This window comes from Podarcis pityusensis (genome assembly GCF_964106645.2).
Source record: "Podarcis pityusensis genome assembly, chromosome: 13".
Lineage (NCBI taxonomy): Eukaryota > Metazoa > Chordata > Lepidosauria > Squamata > Lacertidae > Podarcis > Podarcis pityusensis.
Genome location: NC_138038.1, coordinates 14,812,442 through 14,825,003, shown reverse-complemented (window position 1 = coordinate 14,825,003; position 12,562 = coordinate 14,812,442). Strand labels below are relative to the sequence as shown.

General features: G+C 43.5%; 1 protein-coding gene across 8 annotated transcripts in view; it reads right to left on the bottom strand.

Moving 5' to 3' along the window:
- Nucleotides 1–10,840, bottom strand: part of NSF (N-ethylmaleimide sensitive factor, vesicle fusing ATPase) — a 108,754-nt gene extending 97,914 nt beyond the window's left edge. For 6 of the 8 annotated variants that reach the window (XM_080976676.1, XM_080976679.1, XM_080976677.1 and 3 more), the window contains exon 1: nucleotides 10,689–10,839. In XM_080976676.1, the coding sequence (XP_080832802.1) occupies nucleotides 10,689–10,700 (12 nt within the window). In that variant the 5' untranslated portion in view covers nucleotides 10,701–10,839. Of the gene's footprint in view, nucleotides 1–9,506; nucleotides 9,555–10,688 lie in introns of those variants that run through there. The other 2 variants (XR_013978548.1, XR_013978549.1) reach the window with 2 other exon arrangements.
- Between the last annotated feature and the right edge of the window lie 1,722 nt (nucleotides 10,841–12,562).

The following is a 12,562-nucleotide window of genomic DNA, read 5'->3' as shown; positions in this document are numbered from 1 at the left end:
CTTTGGTGGACGTGCCCAAGGATTAAGGCTTTCTGGGAGATGATCTATAATGAATTGAAAAAGGTATTTAAATATACCTTCTTGAAGAAACCAGAGGCCTTTCTCCTGGGCATAGTCGGCCAATTGGTGTTAAAAAAGGATAGAACTTTTTTTATGTATGCCACAACAGCAGCAAGAATACTCATTGCAAAGTATTGGAAGACACAAGATCTACCCACTCTGGAAGAATGGCAGACGAAGGTGATTGACTACATGGAACTGGCGGAAATGACTGGCAGAATCCGAGACCAGGGAAAAGAGTCGGTGGAAGAAGATTGGACGAAATTTAAAGACTATTTACAGAAATATTGTAAAATTAATGAATGTTAGAATGATGTTGGATAGAAATTAAATGGTTTTTAGCTGAAATATTATAAGGGAATATGAAAAATGGATTACTAACAGGTAAAAATTTAATGTTACAATACTTTAAGATTAAAGATTAGGATAAACAAAGAGGGGAAGGATTTGCTGAACCAACAAACTGAACTGGAATACAAAAAAGGGAGGCGTGAGGAGGTCCGGGAAACAAGCTAATGAAAAATAAGTAATGGAAAGATTGACTTGTTTTTAACTATTTTTATTTTGTATTTTTCTTTTTTCTATTTTTATTTTGTAATATTTTGAAAACCTTAATAAATATCTTATAAAAAAAAAAAAGAATTGTGCTCGGAAATGTACTGGGAGCCCATGTAGGTCTTTCAGGACTGGTGTTATATGGTCTCAGCGGCCAATGTAAGTATAGACCTTTCAGAGAAATACGCCTGTGTCAAGGCAAACTAAAAAGGCTATTTGTTGTAGGACCACAATTCTCAGCACCCCTGGTCTTTGGTCATGCTAGATGGGGCTCGCGGGAGTTATAGTCCAACAAGCTCAGTCAGTTGAGCATGAGACTCTTAATCTCAGGGTTGTGGGTTTGACCCTCGTGGTCCATTCCAACTCGACAATTCTATAATTCTCAAATAACATCGTCCATTTTTTCTTTTGCTACAGTCTGTCAGCTACACAATAAATCTGATCCACTCTGATTCTCTATTCCTATGATTGTGTCATGCTCAGATATGGTCAAGATATTCCTGAGCAATTCCTGTTTCTGGATCCTGCCTCTTTTAATCTATAGTGTGCTTACGTTTTAAAAAGGGTTTTACAGTGGTACCTTGGTTCTCAAATGCCTTGGTACTCAAACAACTGGGAACCCAAACACTACAAACCCGGAATTAAGAGTTCTGGTTTGCGAACTTTCTTTGGAAGCTGAATGTGCTCCATTTTGAGTGGTACCCTTCCCTTTTGAGTGTTACGCTAAGGCCTGTCTTTTTTTGCTATTTATTTTGCGTCTTTGTTTTTGCGGCTTTTTTGTTTTGTTTTTGTGACTGTGTGGAACCCAGTTCAGCTACTGATTGATTGACTGTGTGACTGCAGTACATTGTTTATTGCTTTCATTTTATGGATCAACGGTCTCGTTAGATAGTAAAATTCATGTTAAATTGCTGCTTTAGGGGTTGTTTTTAAAAGTCTGGAACGGATTAATCCATTCTGCGTTCCTTTCTATGGGAAAGCACGCCTTGGTTTTGGAACGCTTTGGTTTTGGAACAGACTTCCAGAACGGATTAAGTTTGAGAAGCAAGGTACCACTGTACTGTAGTTTTGTAAGCTATCCTGGGAATCTATTCAAATGGCAGGATATACATTCCTGTTAAATAAGTATTTGTTTTTTTCAGCCTCACGTTGCATGATGCTACATTAGATAAAGCAAGTGGAGGCAGAATAAAGAGATTACGACCACAATTGCGCTGGCAGAAGCAATTTATCCAGAAAGATTAAAAACCATAGGACTGGATGAGAAGAATAAACCCAGTATCCTGGATACAGATCATCCTTGCAGGTGTATGCCTAATCAGAAAAGGCTATATTTCCATTCTGTTGATTAATGAGTTCTGTGCTGCTTGAATCTTGCATACTTATATACCTTTTCAGTAAGAAAGTTAACTCTACCTGCTAGGCTTCCTGTTCTCTGAAACAAGTGTTGCACCTGTCACCCTCACAGGCAAATTTCTTTTTTTATTAAAGATTTTCTTGTTTTACAGAAGTATGTGTAATGTCTCTTGTATTTTTTCCATGTAAAATTTTTACAAATCAGTTTCATTTGTTGAGACATTGGGGGGGTAGGGGGGGAGATGGGGGGGTCGGGTGGCGATGTTTCTATTTTGCTTCATGTATGTAGGGTTTGGTGTCAGCGTTGCTCGTGCTGTTCATTTGTGTTCCTTTGGTGGTGAGAGAGGTTGGGGTTGTCCTAGGGTGTGGTTGTTTGTTTGTGATTGGCTGTGGTGGTCTTTTTCTTTCGTGTGTGAGTGGGGTGGGTGGGTGTTTTGGATCAGGTTAGCCATATTGATTTGTATGCTGTTGGTGGATTATTGTCATTGTCTTGTTGGGCTGTGTATGTGATAAACGGGAAGCCATACCGGGGTAAAGGCATCTTCTTCTGTTTGTCCCCATGTCAGTTTCAGTTTATTGGTTAATTTTTCTAGTAGGGCTGTTTCCCATTCTATTTGGTACACAGGCAAATTTCTGTAGGAAAAAGGTATAGATTCTGGCAACCTCAGAATTGATTCATGAAGCAGAATTGACCACCCAAGCATTTTTTTTCTGGTCTAGGCTCTGTCTTTCCTAACTGCCAATTCTCCTTGGCCATCCTCACAGTGGGTATATGGTACTGAACATATGTAGAGAGGGCAAATCCTCAAGCCAGCAGCTGGGAGTTATGGCAAACCTGGGTTTTTTCTAATGTTCAGAAAGGTTCGGTGCTCAATTCTATGAGAACAGACAAGAGGGTGTTTTCGTAGGATGAATGAGTAAGCGACAGAAGTCTAATTGATCAACTTGTGACAGGATTGTACCACTGCAGCTTGCTGATGGAATTACCTTTCAAATGATGAAATAATTGTCCCTGTTCCAAAAAATAAATCCCTAAACAGTGGTACCTTGGGTTAAGTACTTAATTCGTTCCGGAGGTCCATACTTAACCTGAAACTGTTCTTAACCTGAAGCACCACTTTAACTAATCGGGCCTCCCGCTGCTGCCGCGCCGCCGGAGCACGATTTCTGTTCTCATCCTGAAGCAAAGTTCTTAACCTGAAGCACTATTTCTGGGCTAGCGGAGTCTGTAACCTGAAGCGTATGTAACCTGAAGCGTATGTAACCCGAGGTACCACTGTATAGAGAAAACAGGCTGGGAGACAGGTTAGAACGCTTTCCCTTGGCAACCTGGAACTATTTTTGTATGAAGAAGCATTCCATCATGCAAAACACCGTATGTAGTTTGAAGTGGGGAATTTCAGTTTAGTTTGAAGCCCAAGGCACTGAGCCTGCCTTGGTCATCCAGACTGGTGACATTTCTTGGGAGAGAGACGAGGGAGTGTGGCCCTGTTCATTCTCCTTGATGTCTCCAAGACTTTTGATACCATTGGTGATAGCATCCTTCTGACATGGCTCCAGGGGCTGGGGACTGAGAGCACTGTGCTACAATGGCGCCACTCCTGCCTTCAAGGCCAGCAAGTAGTTATGGGTGGCTACTGCTTGACACCATATGATGCAGGTGGCACTGTGGTCTAAACCACTGAGCCTCTTGGGCTTGCTGATCAGAAGGTCGGCGGTTCGAATCCCCATGACGGAGTGAGCTCCCGTTGGTCTGTCCCAGCTCCTACCAAACTAGCAGTTTGAAAGCACACCAGTGCAAGTAGATAAAGAGGTACCGCTGCGGCGGGAAGGTAAATGGTGTTTCCATGCGCTCTGGTTTCCATCACAGTGTTCTGTTGCACCAGAAGCGGTTTAGTCATGCTGGCCACATGACCCAGAAAGCTGTCTGTGGACAAACGCCGGCTCCCTCGGTCTGAAAGTGAGATGAGCACCGCAACCCCATAGTCGCCTTTGACTAGAATTAACCGTCCAGGGATCCTTTACCTTTTTACCATGTGAGTTGCCTGCTGGCATCCTACACAGTTCCATCTTGTTACCCAAACAGGGCTCTTGGTTTGTGTTATTTTAATGGCAGCCCTCCCATCGCCCATTCCACCTGACAAGGAACTTTGAAAGCAAAAGGATTTTCAAGCAGATTGCAATATGGCATGGAAAGAGTTTTGCAGCGATGCTGAACCCCTTGCGCCTTTGCCTAGGTTTGGGAGAATTATCTGGGGGTTTTGTCCCCAAGGAATGAACATACAGGCTATTTCTATTACTGGAAATCTATTCTTTTCTGCATCCTGGAGGAAAGGGAGAACTTGAAGCATTTCCTAAAGACAACAGCTCTTCGTGTGACCATAAGGAGAAGCTTCAAGCACTGTTATTCTACAGAAGAAAACCTTATGCAAGAGTTGTGTAACTTGTGTGTCACATGTTACAGTTAGATACCAGTACAACCTTCACTCTCCTCACAGTCCAAGCCTATCCATATTTACTCAGAAAACCTTGCTGATTTTAACAGTTCTTACTTCTAAAACATTTCTGCTTAAGATAATTTATTAATGAAACCACGTTTGTGCCCCAGAGGGAGATGAAAACAAGGGAAACCATTTGTGCAGGGACAAGAAGAGAGACTTTCTAAGGCCCAGAAAACCAACACAGTGGCAAAGATGGTGCAATTCGCAACTTGCATTGCATTTTCCAGTAGCTAGTCTGGAGGTTGCTGACTCCCATTGTCAGGAAGGGACCTCTGCATTAGAGGACCTGCTATGACCACCTGGCTACACAATCTGAGGATACCCTGTCACCCTGGAAAAAAGCAGTGGCATTGCCACTCGGAAAGAAAATGGCCCTAGACCCTTTGGTCTGGAAGAGCTACTGACCAGCTGCGAATATCCCCTTCCTAGGGATGTCATGGAGAGGGTCAGGGCAGGAAATCTTGGATGACAAAGATTTTCAATTTGGGTTCAGGCCCAGCCATGAAACCAACCTTGACTGAGAGCAGTATATCGGAAATACAACCTTGTTCCTGTTTTTCCATCACTCTATAGCAGGGATGTCCAACAGGTCAATCATGATCTACTGGTAGATCCCCGGGAGGTTTTGGTAGATTGCGGTCGATCACTGGGTCCCTTTCCTTAGCATTGGTAAAATATAATCTGGCTCCGCCCCCTCCATTGTTGCACGATTTGCTGAACGGAAGATGGAGTTTACTCAGTGAGGCTGTTTGTTTCCCCAGCGATCTGTTGGTGAGTAGCTGTTCCCCTTTCTCCCTTGATCTTAGGCTTGAACTTTGAAAAATCGGAGCTCACCCCCTCCCTAAGAGAAGCTCACCAACTTTGACCTGTACCCCCCAAAAGGGGGTAGATCACTGCCAGTTTTTAATTCTGCGAGTAGATCGCAGTCTCTTGGGAGTTGGCCACCCCTTATAGCTCTATAGCAGGGGTCAGCAGCCTTTTTCAGCCAGGGGCCGGTCCACCGTCCCTCAGACCATGTGGTGGGCTGGACTATATTGGGGGGGTGTGGAATGAACAAATTCCTATGCCCCACAAATAACCCAGAGATGCATTTTAAATAAAAGGACACATTCTACTCATGTAAAAACACGCCGATTCCCGGAACGTCCGCGGGCTGGATTTAGAAGGCGATTGGGCCGCATCCGGCCCACGAGCCTTAGTTTGCCTACCCCTGCTCTATAGCTTGTAGGTGAAAGTGCTGACTTTCCCCTACAAAGCCTTAAATGACTCAGGACCGCAATACCTCAAGGACCACCTTTCCCCATATGAACCAACCTGGCCCCTGCAATCATCATCTAAGGCCCTTCTTCATGTGACTCCTCCATGAGAAGCTCCCCACCTGTGGAATTCTCTCCCCAGGGAGGCTCGCCTGGCGCCTTCATTACATATCTTTAGACAGCAGGCGAAAACCTTTCGCCATAACCAGGCCTTTGGCTGATTCAACACTCTATGGCCTTTTAAATATGTTTGTGGGAAGGGGGGGTTATTGGTTTGGTTTTCGTTTTCAGATTTATTTTCTAATGGTGTATTTTGTCTTCTCATTCTACATTTTTATGTTATGAGCCGCCCTGTGATCTTTGGATGAAGGGTGGTATACAAATTTAAATACTAATAAGAATAACAATAATAAATCCAGTCTATAAACAGCCACTCAGCTATGGCAAGTAAAATTTAGCCAGTCCTTTTCCCCACAAATGTGGCCTAAAATGACCAAAGCTGCAATCTTATGCACATTTAACTTGGGAGTAAATATGCACAGTATCAAATGGTATCACAGGTAACAAACAAATCATATCTGATTTGGGTTTCAGTGTTCTCCTAAGAAGAGTGAACAAAACTCTCAAACACATTAAATAGGAAATGTGTTTGATTGTTTTTAGCTCAAGCTTTGCGTGGGGAATTTGTTACTTGTGAATTCCTATAAGAACAGACCTGATCTGCAACTTCTGGACTGCCTTTCACACTTCCCAAACACTATGATGCTCAAAATATGTTTAGAAATGTGTAGTTTGAGAGAACACACATTTTATGATACTTACTTAAGTTAATATCTACACACACGTTTTTGTGAGGACTAAAAATTTGTAGATAAAGGTGGAAATGGGGTGGAAATAAGCCACGAATGAACATATGAAAAAAATGAGATGAGCTAGAAATAGATACCGGTACCTGCCTGTCCCTAGTTCTGGGGGCCACTGAAAAAAGTTACTCCACGGAAAACATATGAATAGCAACTAGGCTGACATTTTTCATCACTAGGATGTTGATGCCAGTAATCTGGTGATTTAAATTGCCCTGGCAATTTCAGCTAAAGGATCCCCTCCTTGCTGTAGATTGTTATATAAGGAGATAGCTATCCAGCTAAGACCACGCACCTTCTGTCATTTCAGCCACACACGAGGCCAAATATCAGTTGAGGATTAAATGAGGTTATAATTAAATAAATGGGATTTTGAATATTAAGAAACGTGAATAAGATGGATTATACAGTGGTACCTCGGGCTAAGTACTTAATTCGTTCCAGAGGTCTGTTCTTAACCTGAAGCACCACTTTAGCTAATGGGGTCTCCTGCTGCCGCCACGCCGCCGGAGCCCAATTTCTGTTCTTATCCTGAAGCAAAGTTCTTAACCTGAAGCACTATTTCTGGGTTAGCAGAGTGTGTAACCTGAAGCGTATGTAACCCGAGGTACCACTGTAATTGGAAATTATTTTACTTTAATAATGATATTGGGAAGCTGTTACTTTCAATTACAAGGAAACTCAGAAGGGAGGGACTAGAGGAAGTCAACCAAGATGTTTAAAAGGTTGGATTTGTAAAGAATTAAGTTTGTTGTTTATTGTTTATCTGGTTTTTTTTCTTTTATTGATGTCTTTTTCTTTTCTTTCTGTTTTTGTGTGTTATTTTGCTTTGTGGTTTTTGTTATAATTATGGAAAATCTAATAAATTTTATTTTAAAAAAAACAAATATCAGTTGAGGGCAACAGATGCTTCTGAGAGCTCATTCACCCAAGGTGTGTACCTGGAGTCCTAGAGAAATTCCACAGAGTGATTCACATGTTTATGGTGGAGCAAGATCAACAGAGAACTCTGCGTTGATTTAGACAACTCATAATCGCAGACCTGCCTGGCCACATATGACAAGCAGAACCTCTCAGTTCAACTGTGAGAACCCACTGACCCAGAGACGGAGACCAAAACAATACTCTATGTAAAATGGTATTTGTGCGTTTCATTGGTCACTGAGCATGTATATGCCTAAGATACATGTCAGCAATCACTTATGAGTGAGAGATAGATAAATTATGCCTTTCTTCCTTGCGCACATCAAGATTTGTACGAAGGGAAAGAAGCAACTTTTAGTGTCTGCTGAAATGTGAAGATGGGCAATGCAGAGAGTGATTTATCACAGGAATTCATTGCAGGAAAGAGGGCCTATTTGTGTCTGACAAGAAGTTTACGCCACTCATCCAGGCCTGCAAATATGAGAGAGTGACTGCCCGTCTTCTGTTCCACTCATGGAGACCAGCCTTCCTCATCATCTTCTATATCCCCATCATGGTGTTCCTGTTGGTTTCACCTCTCCCCAATGTTAGTGTGGGATACCCCAAGCAATGGCCTGCTCACAATTACAAGGATAGTGTCATGTGTGCAATCTCCATTGCTCAGTCTTGTATACTGAGAGGTCCGGAGGGTGGCAACACGAGAACGGGGCCTTCTCTGCAGTGGCTCCCTGTTTGTGGAATGCTCTTCCCAGGGATGTTCGCCTGGCGCCTTCATTATACACCTTTAGGCACCAGGCAAAACTTTCCTTTATAAACAGGCCTTTGGTTGATTTGACATCCTACGCCCTTTTAAAATGTGGTTATTTGGGGGGGGTTATTGGCTTGTTGCTTTCATTTTGATTATATATTTTGTGGTTTTATATTTTGCTTTTGTTCAGTGAAATTCAACAAATATAATAAAATAATAATAATACAGCAGGTAGAAAGGACATAGAGAGCCTATGTCATTGTTGCCGCAGAGTGTGCCTTCAGCATCTCCAATAATTAAGCAGAATCAACACAACTAATGGGAAGGGGTTACTTAGGAAATCTTTTCCAGTATGTACCATATTATATGGCAAAGGGCCAGTTAAATCCTTGGATTGCTTTCTGTTGTGCCATGCCTGTGCCATGCCTGCTTCTTTGAACCAGAAAGCAATACGTATGGATGGGCTTTTAAATACTTTTGCATTTTGCCTCCAATTTTTTTTATACTTATCAATCAGAGTTATCACGAGCATTTTGAGACTTGACCGTTGTCACTTCCTCCTTACTCTTATTGAGAAGTGTTCCAATGGCGGGAGCTCACTACCATTTATTTTAATGCTAGTTTCTGCATTTTAAGCCAAATCCTACAGGCATACGCTGTTGTTCTCACACCTCAAGTAACGGGTTTTTCATTGAACCATTACCACAAGCCAGTGGAAGAACCAAACCTGCTTCAATTCTGGATGATGCCTTTTTGCGGAAAACCACTATTATGCTTCCAAAATCACCAATCACCTGTTGTGTTACGTCCTGGTTTGTTCCCCTATATATCATCCCTCCCGAAGCTTCCTTAATCTGCCACAATCTGCAGGGAGGGAGAACATTTTAAATGATCCTGAATCAACACTCCTCCTCCTATATACTAAACAGATATTCTTCGTGGCATAAGGCCAATAAGCCTTTCTGGTGTTGGGGAGTATCTGCGTAACAGAAGGTAAATAAACCTGAGAAAGGTACATCCATTAGCCTTTCCCCAACTGCTCCATTGCTAACCCGTCTGCACTGAACCCGTCATTCTAGGGGATGCAAAGTACTAGGCACATGTTGGGTCACTGGGAAAATAAAGCAACAGCAATCTGACATCATTGTAACCAGCAGCATCACCACAAGTTCGGTTCATATGCAACCCGAAGACAGAGTCTTCCGCTTGCCAGCGAAGTGTGCATTGCAGTAAAGGTGCTCACCGCATAAACAGCTTGATCCTCCCAGCTTTTCACCCACCAGACACTCTTGTTCCAAAGGGAGGGAGCAACGCAGTAACAGCTTATTAACTCCAGGTCACCCAGAAGTATTTATGACACAGCAAACAATTCCGGCATTAACCCTTCAGCCTGCCCTTGTTCCTGCAATGTCCTATTTAAGGGTAACAGATCGGGGGTGAGATGGGGAGAGAAGGGCAGGCACATTTTTGCCAAGCCGCCTTCGAGGAAAGCCATTTTACATTAAGAATGCAAAAAAGCAAGCCGTTCTCCAATGTCTCAGCTACAATGCTCAGATGACTGAGAGACCCAGCGCGAAAGCAGCACGCTGCTTTTTTTCTTTTCCAGCACACCGAACAGACCCATTTATCTTCCAGCAAGCCGATCCACCGAGAATAAACGGAAGGCAGAAAGAGATTGACTGTGCGCCCCTTTGCAACAGCCCGCCGAGGTGGGCTAGCCTGAGTGGGAGGGCACCGCATCACTCAAGGCTCTGTGGCGGAGGATCTGCACTCGGGTCCCCCCTAAGTGCGCACACCCCGTGAATTTGAAGAGCACACCCCAAAAGAATCCTGGGAACCGTAGCACCCAGCACCCTTAACAGGCGATAGTTCCCCGGTTTAAGAATCCTAGGAAATGTAGCTCCTAGCACCCTTAACAAGTGATAATCCTCAGGTTGAAGAATCCTGGGAACTGTAGCTCCTAGCACTCTTAACAAGAGATAATCCCCAGGTTTAAGAATCCTGGGAATTGTAGTTCCCAGCACCATTAACAGACAATAGTTCCCCGGTTTAAGAATCCTGGGAACTGTAGCTCCCAGCACCCTTAACAAGTGATTGTGAGGATCAGAGCTTACAGGGTTAACAGCTCAGTGCCGGACCTCCAGAGTGATAATCCCCAGGTTTGAAAATCCTCAGAACAGTAGTTCCCAGCACCCTTAACAGGCTATAGTTCCCGGGGGGGGTGTTTTTTAAAGGGCGCGGTGTGGGATGAGCTGAAAATGTATGGCATATACGCAGCAGTGTCATAGGGAGCAGGGAAACCTCCCTAACTGGGCTGGGTGGAAGGGCGGTGGGCTGCTAAGAGAATGAATGGGAGGCAGAAGCCGCCGAGCTGACACGTCACTATCTCCCCCCCACCCCGCCCGTCATTCAGCCGTCCACTCACCCGAGCCGCCATCTTGTTCCGCCGGCGACGAAGCAGCGACTGACAGATGCGAGGTGCGGAGCGCGGAAAGCAGCCGGCTGGGAGGAGGCGGAGCCACGCAGAGCGCGAGGGGTGGGGCTTGTCCTCGCCCCTCCCACTTCCGGACCTTTTTTATAACCGCCTCGTTCTCGCGTCTGCTGACCCCGCCTTCAAGAGTTCAGGGAGCCGCGAGAGGCACCCGCCCGCATACACGCACGGGAGTCCAATGCGACGCCGGCAGAGGTTGAGTTCAAGGTGCGGGAAAAAGAGAGGGGCACAATTCCGTACAAGGAAACAAGGAGGAGGGGAAAAGGGCATTTCCTTGCTTAATTTTAATATTTAATTGGTATTTAAGGCGACCAAAGTGTGCTAAGGGGGGTTCACTCGAATTGCAGGGATAAAACCCCAAGCAAGATGTCAACATCATGTCAACATGCCATCAAAATCCCAATGATACACGATATCTTCAGAAATAGACTGGAAAGAGAAGCTGCTGAATTGCAACTCATTACCAAACTTAAAACCATGGAGAAACCTGGTTTGAACAAAGACATTGGATTCTTATCCCATTATACATGACTAAGCCATTTCTCACCTTCTCACCCCTTGCCTTTTCCTGTAAGACCCATTACAGTCGTTAAGAGTCGTCAGCAGGCTCATCTCAGCTATCTGCCAATCTCCCATTCCCACCACCCTTCTGAGTAATACCCCTCCCCACCTTCTCACTATATAGAAGGATCTGGCAACTTCTGTTTCAGTGTATCTGAAGAAGTGTGCTTGCACACGAAAGCTCATACCAAGAACTAACTTAGTTGGTCTTAAAGGTGCTACTGGAAGGATTTTTTTTATTTTGACTATGGCAGACCAACACGGCTACCTATCTGTAACTGATATCTTTTTTGTCATTGTCCCATACAGAACAATGAAACTGAAAATCTACACAAAACATTCAAAAAACCCTAACAACTCTGAAACCCCATTTTAAAATACAATATACTATACTATATACTATAGGATCGGGTGCTGGGATAGGCAAATGCTAAAACTGAAGCGATCCCTCTAAAAAATATTGGGGAGGGGACGCCCAAAAGAATCAATGCAAACAAATAAAGGGACAGAGGTATCCCATTAAAGAGATTTTATTATTATTATTATTTTCAAAGAAAACTAGACAGATAGGGTTACAAGGAAGACATTTCTCCAGTTTGCACAATGCATACATTAATAATAGCAATATGATTGTGTATTAAATAAAAAATTAATTTAAAAAAGAGATCTGTCGCTTCGCAGAAATGTCTTAATAAATCATGACTCGTCGTGTCTTGCAAGTGTATCCGGACTCTGGCTTATGACAAGACCAAGCCCTGCATTCAAGCGGCACCTTGAAAACTAACCAAAGTTACTTCTACTTAGAAGTAAGTCCCATTCGGTTTAATGGGACTTACTTCCAGGTAAGGGTGTGCAGTATAGAATTGCAAGCTTACTCGTGGACCTTAAGAGACGCGTTTCTCTTTCTCTGCATTACTGCCCCGCACGTGGAGGCATTCCAATCAGAACCAGAAGTGATGGTTGAATATTTAAGCAATCCTCTTTTCCTTTCCATCTCTAATTCCCTTCAATCACGTCCGCAGAGAGGCAGAGATATTAAAAAGTTGAAGACGACTATCTCATTTTCTCTATACGCTGCATCCGGGTTTAGATCCGATAAGCCATTTTTAAATGTCTCCTGGCCGACCTTGGAATAGGGGAATCCAAGCTAAGGCATAGATAGCTGTGATTGTGCAAAATAATTATTTATTTAATCATAATAATTGCACTTTTTGGTCACTTTTTTTTTTTTTTTTACAAAAGGGAAC